Source organism: Stegodyphus dumicola, chromosome X1 (genome assembly GCF_044657685.1).
Source record: "Stegodyphus dumicola isolate Sdum_Otavi_A_Nest chromosome X1, ASM4465768v1".
NCBI classification, from domain to species: Eukaryota; Metazoa; Arthropoda; class Arachnida; order Araneae; family Eresidae; genus Stegodyphus; species Stegodyphus dumicola.
The window spans coordinates 109,119,054-109,138,175 of NC_140780.1; the positions used below are offsets into that span (position 1 = coordinate 109,119,054).

The 19,122-nt window shown below is 32.6% G+C and overlaps 1 protein-coding gene across 5 annotated transcripts in view; it reads right to left on the bottom strand.

Annotated features, from left to right (window-relative positions):
- LOC118201172 (proton channel OtopLc-like) overlaps positions 1-19,122 on the bottom strand; it is a 70,005-nt gene that overhangs the window by 27,222 nt on the left and 23,661 nt on the right. For all 5 annotated transcript variants that reach the window (XM_085807668.1, XM_035373218.2, XM_035373219.2 and 2 more), the window contains exons 5-6: positions 8,184-8,338; positions 866-1,112 (exon numbers count right to left, since the gene is read on the bottom strand). In XM_085807668.1, coding sequence (XP_085663794.1) covers positions 866-1,112; positions 8,184-8,338 — 402 coding nt within the window. The remainder of the gene's footprint in view (positions 1-865; positions 1,113-8,183; positions 8,339-19,122) is intronic.

Here is a 19,122-nt window from a genome sequence, read left to right on the forward strand (position 1 = left end):
CGGACTCGTCGGACTTTTGTACATTTTGATACCCTTTATATCGTAATTGCTCTTTGTTCCATAAATTACGGTTTCATATTTTTAATTGTATAATTTCTGCATGCCATCTTGCCAGATTTAAATTGATCTATAATGCGGAAAAACCCCTAGTCCAGAATAGGATTATGGATTACGAGTCCAGATTATGGACTTTGTACTGTAATACAAATTTTGTGAAAGAAAGACAGTTCTCATATCACAAATTGTTAGCATTCATAAAAATTGAGTTATTTTAATAAGAGACTATTATAAAAAGCGCACTTGATTAGACAATATTTTGTAATGGATATTTGTAATGGACAGTATTTTGTATTGTATTTAATGGAATGCAAAATTTTAAAATGTACAAAGGAAAAGTCTCCCCAAAGTATTTCAGAAAAGAAGAAATAGAAAAATCGAGAAAAGTGCAAGAGACTAAAATTAAGTCTCTCTTACAACACTGCAACGAAATAATTTTATGAAAATTATTCTTTAAAACTGTTTTTCCATTATTTATGGATCATTAAATAAAACTGTAAAAATAATTGGAACTATTTGTTACATTCAAATGCTTCAATATTTCTCTGGCCAAAGGTTAAAAAAATTCATGAAAACAGAAAATTTGATTAAAATGATATTAGAAATTAGAAACTGAATCCTAAATTGATGAGAAATAGCAGCTGATGCATTAACGTACCAAAAATTTAGATGCTGAAGTCATAAGAACATTCCCCACATTATATTCACAACAAATGATGTAACACAGTTTTCACAGATCTTGCACTCAGAGGGTTATGAACAACAAAAGCCTATTCAAATTTAAGCACATTAAAATAAATATACTTACAGTGGACAGTATGAAGAGGCAAATGTTTGTTCATATCCATGGAATTAGCATCAGAATCCAAAGAATGCACAGATATATTTATTTCATTTTGTTCCCACAAAGAACTTGAGTTATGCTTAAAATGCAAAGCGTCTTGCCAATCTTTGTTGCTTTCCCAGAGAAATATTTGGATCCAAACAGCAGCAACAGTAGCCGTAATATGCATAACGACAAGATGACGAAAACATCCATAACTTCCAAACAATTCCTATACAAATAAATTATAATTCAAATATAAAAATTAAACATGACTTAATTTTTAAAACCCTTAAAAACTTAAGAAGCTATTAAAATGTAATAATGTCCATTTTGTCAAAATGCTGGAAAAGCTCAATAAGCTCTAATTTAAAACTTCAACACTTGATAAGTAAAATGATACATCTTTGTATAATCCTTAAGCACTCAAAAGCAATGAATGCATATATATATACCACTAGTTTTATTGAAATTTATCAGTGTTTTTAAGCATGTTCCTATTAGGCCTTCATATTGAATAAGTTTGTTACAGCTGAATATTCAATTAACAAAATAAACCTATATATATATTACTGAAAATGTCATTTTTCATAAATGAATATCTGCTTTTGTTTTAACACGCGTTCAAGAAATAACAGTACTGAAAAATAGAAATATTTAAGACAAAATTTTTACAGAGAAGAAATATAACTTTCCCTAAATATGAACACTACAACCTGAATTTATACTTATTCTTTCATTTGAATTTGAAATTCTAGGCTGTAAAAACAAAAACATACCAGTTCACAGCCGTATATTGCTAAATTAGTATTAAAAAAAAATGTATTCTTTTCATACCACCAACTAAATGGTAATACTGATTAAAAAATGGCAAAAAGAGTATTGACAACTTCAAAATTTTAATTCACTTACATATTCCATATACATATTTATACATATGATATGAAGGACACTTACAAATTTGGTTTATGTGATTACGACAAAGCCTTGAGCACTATCTTCCTAAGAGGAGGGATGCCTTCGTGGAGGACTTTCTAAGGGAAACTGGCTTGTATACACATTACACATGGGGAAAACCAAAAAAATGCCCGTGCAGTCAGCCCCTTCACGGAATTCGAACCTCAGGCTGAGCTACCAGTGTTAGCGACTTTACCACTAGGCCGCTGGTGGGCCTCGAAGGACACTTACAGTCTTTGCGATACATTCTCCAAGCATGACCATAATCTGTCAGCACTGTACATATATATATGTTTACACATCTGGCATAAACATCAGTTTTACAAAACTTTTTATGCAGTAGATGAAGAGTGAAAGCACTATTTTATCGCAACATTTGTATTTAAAATTAAACACACACATTTAAAATATAATTCTACAGCTTCATTTAATTAGTATTGCAGGTTTAATTAACAATAAAGATAATTAGCACAATAGCATATTTTTCTGGCAATAACTTATAATCCTTTTAAATTACTCTCCCAATTTTCACAGCTCATATCTTTACAGTTTATAATTTTGAAAAACTGTCCTAAATCATAATTTTATTTCACAATTTTTCTTATCAATTTCTTATATATAACAGTGCCAATGCAACAAATTCTGTTGCACATGGAAAGCACATGCTGATTAATTCAATGTAGCATGCGTGCAGCCTTGGCCATCTAACGGCATCACAGACCTGTTATTGCTCTGTCTCATGCAGCTAAATGCCACTTGTCACATTAAGAAGAATGTCTGACTCAAAGGATTGAAGCATCTGTTTAGTATGCTACAGTCTCATTCATTACAGGTATTAATTAATCAAATCGCTCAACCTACTAAGAACGGCCATGCACCACTACCCACAAAAACAAGAAAGATCTCTTAATCTGTCAATCCTTCATATGCCCAGGCATTTTATTTCTCAAATATGTGTAATACTGTTATTAATGTCATTTCTAAATGCATTATGAATAAAAATTCTTAAAGAATACACACATGTATGCTAATAGAAAAAATTTTAAAAATCTCTAAATCCTAGATTTTACTAGCATAGTATGTTAGTAAAATTATATAAAATGCTTTTAAACCTTTCTGCTTACAGTTTTCACAAAAAAATATTGGCAAATTTCAGCATTTTAAATTGCAAAATCCAAAATATATTTAAAAAATTAAGATTTTTTTTAAATTATAGGAGAGAAAATTTTAATATTAAGTAAACAAATATATAATACATATATTTTATATATGTTTAATAACTTTTAATTTATTACAATGTATTTGCTCTAAAAGAGCTCTAAGGACATATTTAATACAAACTAACATATTTTAATAACACCCAATGTTGCACACAATGTAATGGTGAAAAACATACACACATGTAACACAATTTAAGGTTGAGTTGCATTTTTGCTTGTACACAGAAAACTGTACATGAATGGAGAAAAATCCTGAAAATTATTTGTTTTCCAATACCTAATAGAAGAAAATAAGCATCAACCTACTGGATATGGTAGCAAGTATTTTGTAGAAAAGTTGGGCATAGGGCATACTTAAAGAATGGATGAAGAATTATTTTATCAATGCCCAGACAATTTGAATACTAAGAGAATATATGTCTTAAACTATAAATCAACTACTGCATTGGGATGACACTCATTGCCAAGTGATTAAGAAATCCGCGGCACATTATTGCATTTCTCCTTTAAAGTAAATATTAGGTCTTGCATGTTTATTGGCAAACAACTGCAAGCTGCAATTTCTCATCCTATTATGTCCCAAGCATGCTACATGAAGAAGCATGCAGGTCACTTGATTGAATTCTCTCTACCATAAGGTTCTCTACTGCTCCCAATGAGCAAACATTGCATTCAGCAATCTCTTTATAACAACAATCATCCATGAAGACAACATTAGCTCAATATGTCTATCAATAAAGATGGGTCCCTCCTCCAACACCCGAGCACTAACATAACAACACATTTCTCATGTATTAATTTACTACTAGTATATATTTAGAAGTAACATCAGACAGAATTATGACTGGAGTCCCACGGCAGACTGAACCAACTTTCACTGGAGAACAAGACATTGCTCCATTCTTGTCTGGCCATATTTCAGTGATGTGAACCACTGCAAATGCCTTCTATGGCACTCTTTGCATAGTACCATAAAGATTACTGGTTTTCAAGCACATACCTCTACACAATTCAAATGTTACGGCAAAGTTTGACGAGATATTTTGCTTCCCATAAGTAATAAAGGTGAACTGCAATTTGGCTGGCTATGTAGCACCAAGTACATCTGGTTGTTACTAATAAATACAGGTCTTTTAACATGATTGTTACATATTTGCAATAACAAGGTCAGATCAGTACGCAAACAAGGTTAGGATCTTCCCAGCACAATGTCGCTTACTAAAGCCGAAGGAAGAAAACATAAAGAAAGTAGTTATTTTTGAGCAGACCAGGAGTCTATGATGTTACATGGGAACAAACTTTGCAATACAGTAAACTTCAGAATACATTACAATTTTTCATATGCTGCCCAAGATCAAACACAGATATAATGCTTTACACAATTTCACTCAACTGCAGCTTTGATGACTGTTGGGCCTTCTTCCAGCTTTCCTATAATATGAGATAAAAAGTTCAAATCTATATATATATTCCGCCATGTTCAGAATTCCTAACCCAGTTTGTCAACAGTGGACACTACTTTTTCATCTACTTTTGAGTTATCATGTAGCTTCTAAATACAGGAATTGGAAATTTGCATAGTATAGAGCTTTCTACTGTACAAATAGCACCAAATTCTATGGAAATCTTTCTGCATGTTTATCTTTGAGCCTTTAGACACCTGCACAAAATTTCATCTCATAACGAAATGCTGTTTTAATTTATTATTCTACTTATTATATCAATAAATATGATAAAAACATGGACTCAGTAGAATAAGTGTCAAAAATACTGCTTCATGCAATAATGAGTTTTATAAATTTTAAAATTTTACAAATTCAAATAATTAATATTTGAAAAACCTGCAGATATTTTAAACAGCTCAATTATCACCAATCAAAACGGATTTTTACTAGTGGGTATTGTTAAATGCTGAGATTTACCCAAAAAGGTTTAGTAAAAGACCAAAATGAAAGAGTTTGCAAGCATTTTTGAATACAACTCTTTACTAAAGAGATAAAAAGGCATTTACTTTATTAGTAAAAAATACAATTATCAAATTCTGGGATTCTACAGTAGTATACAGAGTGTTTGGAAAAGGTAATCAAATGTTCTATTTATTTAAGAAAGTAAAATGCTTAATTAGAATCTAATATGAAAAAGTGGCAAAAAATCTCATGACTGGATAAAGGCAGCAAACCCCCTCAGGGATTTAATATCGTGCAGAATTTTATACAACTGTTCAACTAGTGGGTGGTTCAGAGGTATGTAATATTTAACCTTGCATATAATCTCCACGGTTTATAAAAAAGAATGTAAAACGTTTGTTATGCTTTAACAAAATGTCCTATATTTTTACATGCAGAATTCATAGACACATTCAAGAATGAGTTTATCAGCATGAATCATTTTTCAAACAAGCCAGTATTTCTAAGTCAATTTAATAAGATTTAACCAGATTTAGAGAGAAGATACGAAACAATTTTTGCCAGTTTGAGGGATTAATGGTTCAGTACAGCAGTGTTCTCAAATTAAAATGAAATACAGGTTGAATATGATCTGAAAGCAGCTGATGGGCCTGGAGGAGGAAGTTATTTTATAATAAAAGAACATCTTTTAACACAATTGAAAATTTACTGCATGTTTATCAAAACAAATATAAACAGCAGTAATAAGGTGCAAAGAAAACTTCAAATTTATCTTTACTTTCTATCTGAAATCTAAAGGTTGGTATTTGCTAGAAATGTCTATTGGTTACAAATTGTCCTTCAAATGTAATGACAGCTAAATATTAAATTTTCAGGCTGACTTATTCAAATACTTCCAATATATTGAAGCAACCATTAAATAAACTTAATAACCACTTTTAATTTAAACTAAAAATAAACAAGTTACAAAAACATCCAAAGAAAGCCTAAAATTTTAGATTAAATAATGACATCCTGTTCTTCCTTTTATTTTTTTATATTTTTCTATCATCCATACAGAAAAAATAAATAAATATTTGCAGTAAACAACTGAAAACTTCTTTATTACTACAGTTTTCAGTTACATCTCATGGTGTTTAAATTTTGATAAACTTTGTAACTTATGAGAAAATTACTAGAAGTAGAATCACAAATTGTAAAAGCTCATTGGCGATCTGATTCTTTTCCTAAAAATTTTGAACTATGGGTAAAGAACTGTTCACATGTAAATATAATCCCTAAGAAACAGATTCTTCTTATGCATAAATTTGCAACTGAAGATCTTTGATCATTCGACAAGTACAAATGAAATTTAATCAAATTTGTATCTTCAAACGTTTGAATAAGATTTACATTGCTGTGTAAATTAATTAGTTCTGATTGTATATTTACAGTGGCATTATTCGCTTATGTTAGCTTTTGGTAGAGTAAAATGTAAAATTAGACTCCAAATCATTCAAATCTTAAACTCTTTCTTCAAATTCTTGTCATAATAATGCTAATTAATTTATAGGAAATGTATTCGCAGACCATATAAAATTACTTCCAGGCCCCTAATAATATAGGATAGAGTTTATTAACTTTGCAGCTAGCACTTTAGTTTCATAGCTAATCAGCAATTTCTCCATAAATTTTGCATGTACATAATTTTCTATATTTGATGCATGGAAGCTTATTGAATATTCCATTTCCGCTCTACAGGGTGTATGTGTATATATATATATATATATATATATATATATGAAATTCTGTACTTACAGCATCCTATGTTGAGCACAGATGAAAATGCTTACATAAAAATCTCTCCTTTATTTTGAAAAATTCTATAATTGTAAGATTTGACCAGGTTGGTTATTTCAGAAATAACTACTATACCAATTTACAATGTGAATCTGTGCAAACACAGGAAAATAAGAAAAGTTATTTTTTTAATATGTACAAAGGTGCTGCAGATACAAAATTGTAAATAAATATAAGTGAACAAGTGCAGCAGAATTTGACAGCACTTAGTTTACATACTCTGGTTTATCTGCATAATTTGATTCTTTTGTTTTGAACAAGAAACACTCACTCAATCAAATGCTATCAAATTCTACTATTCTCACATGTTTGCTTACAAAATTCTTTTGAAGAAAGATACAAAAGTTAATCATGTGAATCTACTAATAGGACATACATGAACCTAAACACAAAGAATATGCATTTAAAAAATAGTAAGAACTTACCAGAATGTGTGGTACTTTAATGAATACCTGTGACTTTTCAGGCAATAACATGATAATGTTCCTGTATCAATGATGATAACCAGCCAATAAATGTTTCACTAAACTCTCGCAGTTATTGCCACCTTTTGTTAAATGTGTATTTAATCTTATTCTATTTGTGCCCTGTAAGTTGAGCCAATATTTATGAAGTAACTTCATTTCTGTTTCTAAGTTATGGTCTACATAACTTAGAAAGAATGAACTACATAACATTTTCTACGTAGCAAGAAAGTTGAAGAATTGAGAACCCTAATTTATACAATGAAATCAAATGTTACTTACAAAAGTGTACAATGAATGCACACACAGAATAAAAGATGGAGAGTGGTTTGAATTTAGAATACATTAATGATTGCTTAGCATTTATTTATTTTTTTTGGTACCTATAATTACAGATAGCTGGAACAGTGAGATAAGATATTCTTTATCATATTATCATCAATGACTCTATGGGAATGACAACACTTAGTTAATGCATAACTACTAAATTTGTAACAAATTCATTAAGTAAAAAAAATTAAAACATACTCAAACTAACACATTAAAATATTATTATAAAATTCTGACTATTATTATTAGGGTTAACACACTGCAGAAGGGATCAAAATGTTAAACGAATAAATATTACACTTATTAGACAAAATCTACATTCATTATAAAACTTACACTATGCCTTAATGCACAAGTAATTTCACATGTTAAATGCAAAAATAGCTTTGATTATTAACATGCAAGCTATGAATAATTTTATCGTGCCCATAAGCTTCAAGTTATCAATATAGCAGCATATAACAGAATCATACAGAAAAAATGGAGATAGATAGGACCTGTGCACTTTGTCACTATCAAATAAACGAGCAAATGATATAAAACAAATAATTACATAAATTTCATTGAATACTCAAAATGAACTTACTTTGGGATTTGAAACCAGACAGATAGTAAGTAAGATGATAAAAAGACAGCGGAAAACAGGAACAATTGCACTCACAACACTCATACATTGTGTAGATGATGTAAAAATAGCAGCAATCTCCAAGCAAGTAGATACAAAAAATCCCACGCCAAAAACTACATGAAGAAAAGAAAACAAGCTATTTAAAAAAAATTACTTAGAACTTCAAAATGAAAGGGGTAAGAGTAATACAATGATGAATTCCCAATACTTTCTTCTCAATTCTGTGAAAAGAAGAACACGGGGTGAAAATAAGTTTAAATAGTAATGACCACCTTTTGCATTCTCCCAGAAAGAATTCTTAATAAGGTTTACTGTAACAGTTCGCTTTTTAGCTCACATGCCACTGAACATAAGCATGTATTACTTTCTTTGGATTTGTTAACTCTGAGTTGAATAACCACATGTCAACGTGGTTAATTACAGATTGACTGACTAATCACCATGGCACTTATATTCAACATACTGATGATGGCTTTACAAAAATTTTGGCTTCAAGTCATAAAAACATAACATAAAGGACTGCTCAATAATGAAGAAATTAAAACTTTGGATCTGCACCGGGGTGGGGTGGGGGGTTAATGTTAAAACACACAGGTGATGAAAATAAATACTGAATAAATAATACTGTCTAACTGGTTTTATTCTGTATACATACACAGTATTTGTTTAAGTGGTTCTCCCATTACAACAAGAAGATAGACAGCTGAATCACACAGAGGAAAAACCTGACATTACACCATCAAATAGCTAACTTCCATTTTAGAGACAGACAAGCTATGTTTTAGAAAATTTATTGGAAAGCTAAATTTGAATCCCCAGTTCATAATAGAATAGATGAAAAACTTGAAAGAACATTTGCAAACTTGCAACCCAAAGGCTTTTACAATCTGGGTTAAAATTATATAATTTTTAGAGTAATGTTGAATGACTCAATATATTTTCTTAAATGAAAGACACTAAACACCAGGCTTAAAAAAATGTTAACAGTAACACTACTGCGGGGAAAGGAAAAAAGAAAATTGTTATGCAAAAAGTGAAAAAAGGCTTAGGAATTTTATGAATGTAAATTTTTATGCACTTGGTGTGCTGTGGGAAACCAACACTCATGCAAGATGGCAAAAGAAATAATGGTGAAATGACTGAATTTGACTCAAAAGTATCAAAAGAGAAATGAAGAGTTTTGTTTTCATGGATAATCTTGAATTCTGGAAAATTTTACAAAAACAGTTAAGCCAAAATGTCTAAAAATATAAATTTGCACCCTTTCACACACCTAACACTGCATTAGCATACCAGCCCTTAGGTTAAAGAATAATTTAAGCCTTCAAAACTGAAGCGACTGTTGGAAACAAAATTAGAAATAAATTTTACTAAGAAAAATGAATACTTAGAAGAAGACAACATTGGAGAAAATCTAAAAGTAAAAATTGAGAAGGCCATGTAATGTGCATATTAGCAAACATACTCAGAAGTACGAAATTGAGTATTTAAAAATCATATCTTGAACCACAGAATTCTGGTGGGCTCAGTATAACCAAGCAACTAAAAATTCACATTGACACTTCTCGACAGCAAGACCATATAAACAAAAACAAATTACTTTGATAGATTATTTAATAATTTTTGTCACATCTGACAACATGTGCATCCCAATAATTTACTTTATTAAACCAGAAAGTACATTTTTTTAAAATAGATTTCCACATTTTTATTTTATTTATTCACTTTCATATTTGATTATATATATGTATGCATACTTATGTTACTTCTGTTGTTATAATTTTAAAATTTATATGTCAAATTTAAATGAATTTACCTAACATGAGATTAGTAGAGGCCATTGATAGTAGCATAATATACTATATATCACATATAGATATGTTATTACATATTATGCAGAGTACAAAGTCCATGATCTAAACTCATTGAGATTTTGAAATTTCTGAATTTCAGATCATCAGTTTAATACAGTAAAATGACACGTTGAAATAATAAGATTAAAAATCTGAAGTAGTTGTTTAAAACATTTATGATTTAAAGGCAATCAAAATTTGCAAAAAAAAAAAGCTTAATATTTATTTGTTTTGTTAAAAATTTCTTTCAGTGCAAGGTTTTCAAGTTTTTTTGGGTGGTGCTTGTACTTTCAATAACTTAATTTCACAGATATAACTTCTTATCAAGTAATGAAGTACCATCAGGAGAATTTCCACTAAACTGTCATTCAAAATTTTCTTCACTAACGGTGGTGATATTTTTTGGATTTAAAATCATACAACAGATTTCACTATCCATTAGTGGATTACTGATAGGGGCAATGTCACAAAGGAAATCTTGTTATATAATCTTTATTTATTGTCTCGTTTCCACATTTCTTCACAAATTCCACTAATTTTACTGTTTTGCATTCTACAGGATGGAATATCTACATCAAAATAAGAGTACTGTTTTGGTTAATTTTCAAATCTCGCAAACTGCACCAAGGTTGCTACAGAAGGCAAATATCAAATATGCTTTTGATTTACAGATCCTGCTACAGCTCCAGAATTAGAAACACTTTTTGATAAAAATGAAAACTCAAACTTTGATAAGGTAACTAATAATAATAGCCTGCAAAAAATAATTAAACCAGAAAGTTAACACTCCGTTGGGCACATCTGACCTGCTAGGCACAATTAAGCAATCTGGATGGCCTCCCCTCCTTCAAGCATCATCCAGTTAGCTTCTTTTCTTCTAGTGCCATTGGCTGTCATAATGTCACAGTCGGTGAATATATAGGGTTTTAACAAAAGTTTCCTGACACCGCAAATATTGTCTGCACAAACAGTACATATTGGCGTGTTTAATCATATTTTGTCCCATTATTTTTTGCACTTGAAAGAAAGAGAATTGCATCAGAAAATCGTGTTGTGAAATCTGTAAAAAATATTGTTATTATATACAAGGTGTCTGAAAAGGAACTATCACACTATCAGATTAGAATCATCATTTACTTTCAGTTCTGTTGCAAAACATCAATGACAGAATGTTACCAAATCATGTGTATAGCTTTAGGTATAATTGTTGTATCATATGACACTGTGAAGGTTTGGTATCAAAAGTTCAAAAACAAGGATTATGACATTCAAGAAGCAGCACGGTCTGGCCCGCCTGCTAGAACTTGTGGGATCAGTATGAACCACTCGAGAACTTGCTAAGGAGTTAGACATTAGTCGCACTATACATCAGATAAATATGACGCACAAGTTCAATTACTGCGTGCCCCATGAGCTGACTCAAGCAGATAAGGATAGATGTGTTTGCCAAATACCAATGCAAGGACAAAATTTTGGACCAGATCATTACTTGTGATGAAAAGTAGATTTACCTCAACAAAAAAGGCTGAAAAGGGGGGGTTGGTCTGCACCCGGTGAGACTGCCCGGAGGGTCACAAAGGACAATTTGACTAACAAAAAGATCATGCTTTGTATCTGATAGGATTGCCATGATATTATCCAAAAAAAAGTACTTGGAAAAAGGTAAGACCCTCAACAGAAAGGTGTACAGCAAGATGCTAGTCCATGTTGACGCTGCTACCAAGGAAAAATGTTGAACTGAGTTCCGGCGCAAAAAGGTAATGTTCCATCAAGATAATGTGAGACCACATGCGTCTGCATTCACCAGCTAGACTCTGTACATACTCGAATGGGATCTTTTGCCACACCCACCACATATAGCCCTAACATCGCTCCTTCAGGCTTCTACCTTTTTCACACCTGCAGCTGCATCTTGCTGGTGCTATCTTCCATTCTGCACAGGATGTCCAAATTGAGGTTTATCAGTTTTTGGACACATGGCCACCAAGTTTATGAACCGAAGGCTTTGAAAAACCACCAAAATCATAGATCTTTCTTACTTTCATTAATAATGTAAATGTCATTTTAATGAATGCAAGTTTATGAAAACAGAGACTAAAATAAGTAAATATACAAATTTACATAATAAGACATTTAGATAAGAATACCATCCAAGCCTCGCCAATTCCAACTATGTATTTCCATTTTTCACCTGCCAAATAAGTTTCATATAGCAATCTGCACATAGTCTTACGCTGAGAACCATGTTTTGGCATTAGGTAGTGAACATAATTTTTTTTTTTTTCGTTTGATTAGCTTTAAATCAGATTTTATAATTTTGTTCACAGTTCCTACAGAGATATTTTAAGATTTTGCAATAGCTCTTTGGAGGGCTAGATTTTCCTTTAAAACATGAGATGCGACTTTAGATTGAATAAGAGCTGTACATACATTTGTTGGGTATGCATTTTTTGCCTTTCTCCCAGTCAGATGTAAACTTTCACATTTTGTTCCTTTCATATTAATTATGTCACTTATTTTACGTGTAGAAATATTAAAACCACGCTTTTTTTACATCTTTTTGTAATAATTGTATGAGAATATTTCTTTTCAGACTGTGCAAAAATATAGCCTTCTATCCATTGTTTATTTTAGCAATATTTTTAAGAAAGAATTTTTTTTTCTATTTTATTTATTTTACTTTCTTTTTATGTTTATTTTAGCAATATTTTAAAGAAAGAATTTCATTTTTAGCAATATTTTAAAGAAAAGAATACTTTTAATGCTGCAGACCATAACTAAATCCTATTCCAATTTGATGCCAGTCACATTTAAATTTTAAAACTGATATTTTTAAATTCATGGAGAAAATGAAACTCGTTTAAAAAATGTATGAGTACTTTCTCTATATGTACACATAAGCTGTAAAACAACTGAATTTTAAAATTTTACAAAATATGAAGTAACTATGCCTTTAACACAAAACCACACAGCAAATATTTAAATACGGAAGAAATGCCAACTTGTACTGAATGAATATAAATAAAAATATTGAAAAAGAAAGACCTGCCATTAAAGCATTCTTTTCTTTACTTTATTTACTTATCTTCTAAGCATAAGTGTGTGCATATATTCAAAGGGATTTTAGATGGAACATTTTTAAATTTGTAACATTTTTTTTAAACTGTAAGCTTTTACTTCAATATCAGGTTTTTATATTTGATTTTACCACAAATACTCTATTTCCTTTCAAATTTGATGAAAAATCACTCTGTGCATCTCAAAATTTGTTACTAAATATTGCTGAAGTTGAAAACTATATTACTGTGCTTTCCCTTCAGAATATCTACATTTTATCAGCGATTCAATTTGGTTTTCAGCTCAATGCTTATCTGTTTAATTACAACCAGGAGAAACCATAACATAGATCAAGAAAAAAGAGGCATAATAAGCAAACACCATATACATGCAAAAAAAAGGGGGAGGAGGAAAACAATATGGGAAACCAATGATACATGGTACTTAAGAATGTTTAAAAACATGTGAACAGAAAAGCCTTAACACAAACATAAAGCATTTTCTAGATGTTCCAAACAAAAACACTAAAAATATGCCAGAAACAAGCAGTAAAGTTGAGCACAAAATGCACTAAAGAAAAAGTTGAGCACAAAATGCACAAAAAGAAATAAAAACACAAAAACCATTCTTGAGTATCAAAATAAATACTCCAATAATGAAGATATAAGTAAGTAACCTGCATAACGTGATCATACCAATCATCTATAGCAGTGACAAAAAAGCACCAAAGGTGATCAATCATTAGAAATGATAGCCAAGTCTCTCCAGATGTTCTCACAGGAAAGCTTGCAAAAAAATAAATATATATATATATATATACATAGAACACATAAAACCTATAGCAAAATTATAAAATATACAGTTGTTTCAAAATCAGCAGTAAAGGTGGTTTCACTTTGGAGATAAATATTATAAATTACATAAAGAGAACAGAAAAATGAGTTAGCACTTTCGGTATAATATGTCTATACCATGTTCATACAGTGTCACAGTTATCCCACACTTGAGGAAAAACAACAGTATAAAAGATCGAAATACTTTTATATAAAAAAAATATAAGGAGACTTTTGCACATACATGCATGGATGTACTAGCCTAAAAAGGAATTATTTTCTGTGTGGTGTTCAAAAACAGATCAAGAAAAATTTGAAGATAATCTATAGATATATGCAATTTTCTTGTTAAAAGATTAACATACAAAAAAAATAACCCATTAGTTCCTTTTCTCTTTATGAAAGTAAGTGGTTTAATTTGAATAAACGTTTTACCTGAAATGGATCAGCAGTTAGTTCAATAAATAGGAGTTATTCTGTATGGAAACAATTAAAACTTCACAAAATATTCTTATATGGTGTAGTAATATAAAGCTATTGATTGATATGATATGTCAAATCTGACAATATAACAATGCTTTTAAGTGATTTAATTACATATGGTTAAAAGTAATGTAAACTAAAAGCAAAATAGATGAAAATTTCATTTGCACCTGCAGACACTATAAAAAAATTAAGGACGAGACAGTTTTTTCAATATAACTTTGTACAAAAGCTTTCCAAATCAACACATTTAATACCGTAAGATCCCCAATACGTAAGGACATGAGTAATGTAAGCAACACTTACTAAAAGAGAAATCAGAAGGATAAAAAGAAGCTTTATTGAAAAAGTAGCATGGAGCGCAATGCGACTGAAGGCCGAAACATCCCTGTGATGGGTGTCCAGCAAGAAACATCCGGTCTTTAATAGGGGATATGATCTCCCCTGACTGCTAGGCAGGTTTCACAGCGTCTGCCCATGCTGAGAATGAGGGTGTCAATGAGTTGTTGAGGCATTGCTGCCCATTCGTCTTGAAGTGCCAATCGAAGCTCCGGAATCGTTACTGGTGGTAAGGTACGAGCTGCCAAGCGTCTGTCTAGAAAATCCCATACATGCTCGATGGGATTGAGATCCTGAGATCGTGCCGACCAATCCATACGTTCAATATCTCACTCTCTAAGAGCTGTTTGGCAGCTACTGTGCGATGACATGGTGCATTGTCGTCCATGAAAAGGAACTGTGGACCCATAGCGCCTCTAAAAAGACCGCACATATGGAAGAAGAATCTCGTTACAATAACGGGTCCTGTTGACTGAACCTGCGTCGAAGATGTGAAGGTCTGTACGACTACCAAGCATGATGCCTCCCCAAACGAGAACACCGCCACCTCCATACCTGTCTCTTTCAATGATGTTCGAGGAATGATTGTGGCTTCCCCTGCTCTCTCCAGATGAGTATGCGATGAGAATCGCTACTCAGACTGAATCTGCTCTCATCAGTAAAGAGTACTCGTCCCTATTCATTGTCTCTCCAATTCCGGTGTTCCCGGCACCACAGAGAAAGCCTTCTCCGATGGGCAGGCGTTAGAGGTACACACCGTAGAGGGCGTCGTGCAAACAGACCACCACCGTGCAGTCTTCTGGCCACAGTAAAACGCGATATCGGTCGTCCAGTGTCGTGTGTCTAGCGATTTTCCCCGCTGTCTGCTGCCTGTTTCTTCTGGCCTGTAAGGCAATATACCGGTCATCTGCGGGTGTGGTTCCTCGTGGACGACCACTACTAAACCCCCGGATAGCTGTTCCTGTAATTTTAAATTGTCTCCAAAGTCGTGAAACGATGCTGTGAGCAATTCCGAACTCTGCAGCCACACTTGTCACACTGCGGCCTTCCTCCAACTTCCCAATGATTCGACCTCGGGTAGAAGCATCCAGATGTCGTCTAACAGATTGATTATTTGCCATTTCTCGCTGAGGCAGCAACTCGGTGTGATTTTAACTGCTATACGGAGTGCAATATCTTTGCCAGAAATACTGATCTTACACCGACATGCTTATACTACTCAGACACTCCCCCATTACGTCTACCTGCATATCTGCACTTGTGCTACCGTACATCACCTTACTTAATCTCCTGATTGGTCTTTCTGTCCGCTCTGCCTCTTCGTTCAGCTGATATGCTAATTTTTCGACTTCGTCCTTAATTTTTGCACACCAGTGTATATTATGTGCAGATAAAGGTACTATCAGTAAGTTACCAAGATATGCAAACTCACCAGGTATGTAAAAATGGCACCAACTAAAATAAGATCAGCCCCTTATCAATATATCTATTGTTGGGAATGGCAACACTACGCCAGCAAATCAAAGGCCAGATAGAGACTGATGGGACGCCACAGAAAAATGAACAGTTGGGGTTTAGATAGCTAAGGACGATGTTTGCACCATGTTAGCTAGATAGATATTTCTTATTCATTTAACTTGTACTTATGTGTAAATAAATTCTTTTCCTTAAGTTTAAAATGTTTGAAGAGCTCCATTTATGATAAGATAGCTGTTAATTCATTGGGTAGATGACTTATGAATCCTTTCCGAGCTAGCCATTGTTCGAATGTAACATAACATTTGTGGCGCCAAAACATGGGGTGCAATAACAGCTAAAATAAATTGAAAATGGAGCTTACACAACTGAAAACTGAATGAAAATGGTCTAAGAACTTCCTTCACCACATGTGCAAACAAAACTGATGCAGAACTGAAATCAGATATTCACGAATTGAAGCTACATTCGATTCTGGAACAACTGCTTAGAGACAAGTTTAATCGACTTGAAATTTGCCAAAAGGAAGTAATGTCGCTAATTCTACAATCTAAAGAAGCTGTAAAACTATATGAAGAAGACTTTATTTCATCTGAGCCTTATAGAGATAAATATTTTGAACTGTGTTCTCAAATCGAAAAGCAGTTGAAGAATTCTTTACCTACTGAATTACTAGAGAAGCGCAAATTTAAACTGCCAAAGATCGAACTAAAGGCATTCAATGGCTAAGCAAAAAAATTTTTGACGTTTTGGAGCCAGTTTTCGAAGATCCGACGATTCCAGATGAAGATAAATTCCAGTATCTCCTGCAAGCAGTTGTTCCTCAGTCCAAAGCCGCACAGGTAGTGGAGAGCTTTCTGGCAACGGCATCGAAATATCCGAAAGCAATCGCACAGCTTCGAGAGAGGTTTGGAAGAGAAGACTTACTTGTACAGATATACGTCAGAGATTTTCTAAACATGGTTATGCGTAATGCAAGCAGTGGACGTGTGAAGACGGATGTTCCCACTCTCTACGATGATTTAGGAACCAAGATTAGAGCTTTAGAAAGTCTTGGAAGAACGCAAGAGAAGTATGGTGATTTCTTAATGCCTTTAATTGAATCCTGCCTGCCCGAAGAAGTATTAATTGCTTGGGACAGAAACAGAAATTTAAAGAAGCACCTCAGCCTGATGACCGATGCCTTGAAAATTTGATGAATTTTCTGAAACAAGAAGTGAAAGGAGAAGAAATGGTCGTGTTAGCCCGCACTAGGTTTGGTTCTAATCATATTTCTAAGAAAAAAGATACACTAAATAAAAATCTAGATTCCGTCACCGCAGTTGCGTTAGTAAGTACATAAAATTCTGAGAGCCCAGGTAAGCGCAATTTTAAGTCTTTTGCGAAAAACGGCACCCAACTAAAGAATGTTTTTCTGCTAGAAATATGACATTAGAAACTAAGAAAAATATATTAATGAAAAAAGGTGCCTGTTTTGGATGTTTCAGATTGGGACACACTTGTAAAGCATGTCGAGTAAAAAATTCTTGCATGTACTGTAATAAAACATCACCATTCTTTAATGTGTCCCAATCGCCAAGAAAAAAGCGCAAATGAAAAGTCTAGAAGTGAAGTAACTGAAACCAGTACATTACTAATAACAGTAAAATAGAAAATGTTTATTTAACGACTTAATAGTTAAAATTAAATTTAAGAATGTTGAGTTTACAGTACACACATTACTGGATACAGGTTCTCAGCATTCGTATGTCAATAAAAAATTAGTAGAGAATTTAAATTTAAAACCATTAAGGCAAATTAAATTGAAGCATTCATTATTCGGGGGAAGAGAAATGCGAACGCAGATTCATGATATTTATAATTTGCTGATTTCGGCATTAGATGAAACTTTCTCCTTTCAAATCGAAGCACTATCGAAGAGCAAATTTTGTGGCACAGTGCCAAAAGTGAATGATAGTAAAATTCTTAATGAACTGAAAGATAGAGACGTCAGTTTGTCTGCTTTGGGTTCTTCTGATCATGAGATTGGTCTGCTTTTGGTAACGGATATTGTCGGCGCTTTATTTACTAATAAATACGTTCGGTTGAAGTCAGGTTTTTTTTGATTGACACTTGTTTGGGACATGTGTTGACTGGGAAGCATGAGTCATTTGGAGATAGCAATGATGACACTGTTTTGAATGCAATTTCGTTGTATGTTAGTAATTATTTGATAAAAGATTTATGGTCTTTAGAATCCATAGGTATTTCAGATCCCATTGAAAATAATAGAAAGAATTTAGAACATTCTAGAGTTTTGGAAAAGTTTAAAAATAATGTGAAAATTCTTTCAGATGGTAGATATGAACTTTGTTCACCTTTAAATTTGAGGTGGCCGAGTTGCCGACAAATAAAGATTTAACTTGGAAGTGGCATAAAAGGATGTGCCAGCGAGCAGAAGATAAAGCATTTTTAGAAGAATATACTATGATTTTCCGGGAATGGGAAAAATTGAATATAATAGAAAAGGTAACTGACAATACCGAGACGGGAAATTTTTACCTCATCGGCCAGTAATTAAGGACAGTACCACTACAAAAATCAGACCTGTCTTTGAAGCGTCAGCCCGAGAAAGTGGTAAATGCTCTTTGAACGACCTTTTGTATAAGGGCCCGAACTTACTAGAAATAATTCCAGACATACTTGATAGGTTTCGAATTCATCCAATAGGATTATCTTTAGATATTGAGAAACCATTTCTGATGCTAAATATAGCCCCTCAACATAGCGATTTCTTGCGGTTTTTTTATCAAACAGAAATACAATTCATTCCCCCTACTGCTGCCTGGGTTAGATTAAGAATGCAAACTAACAATT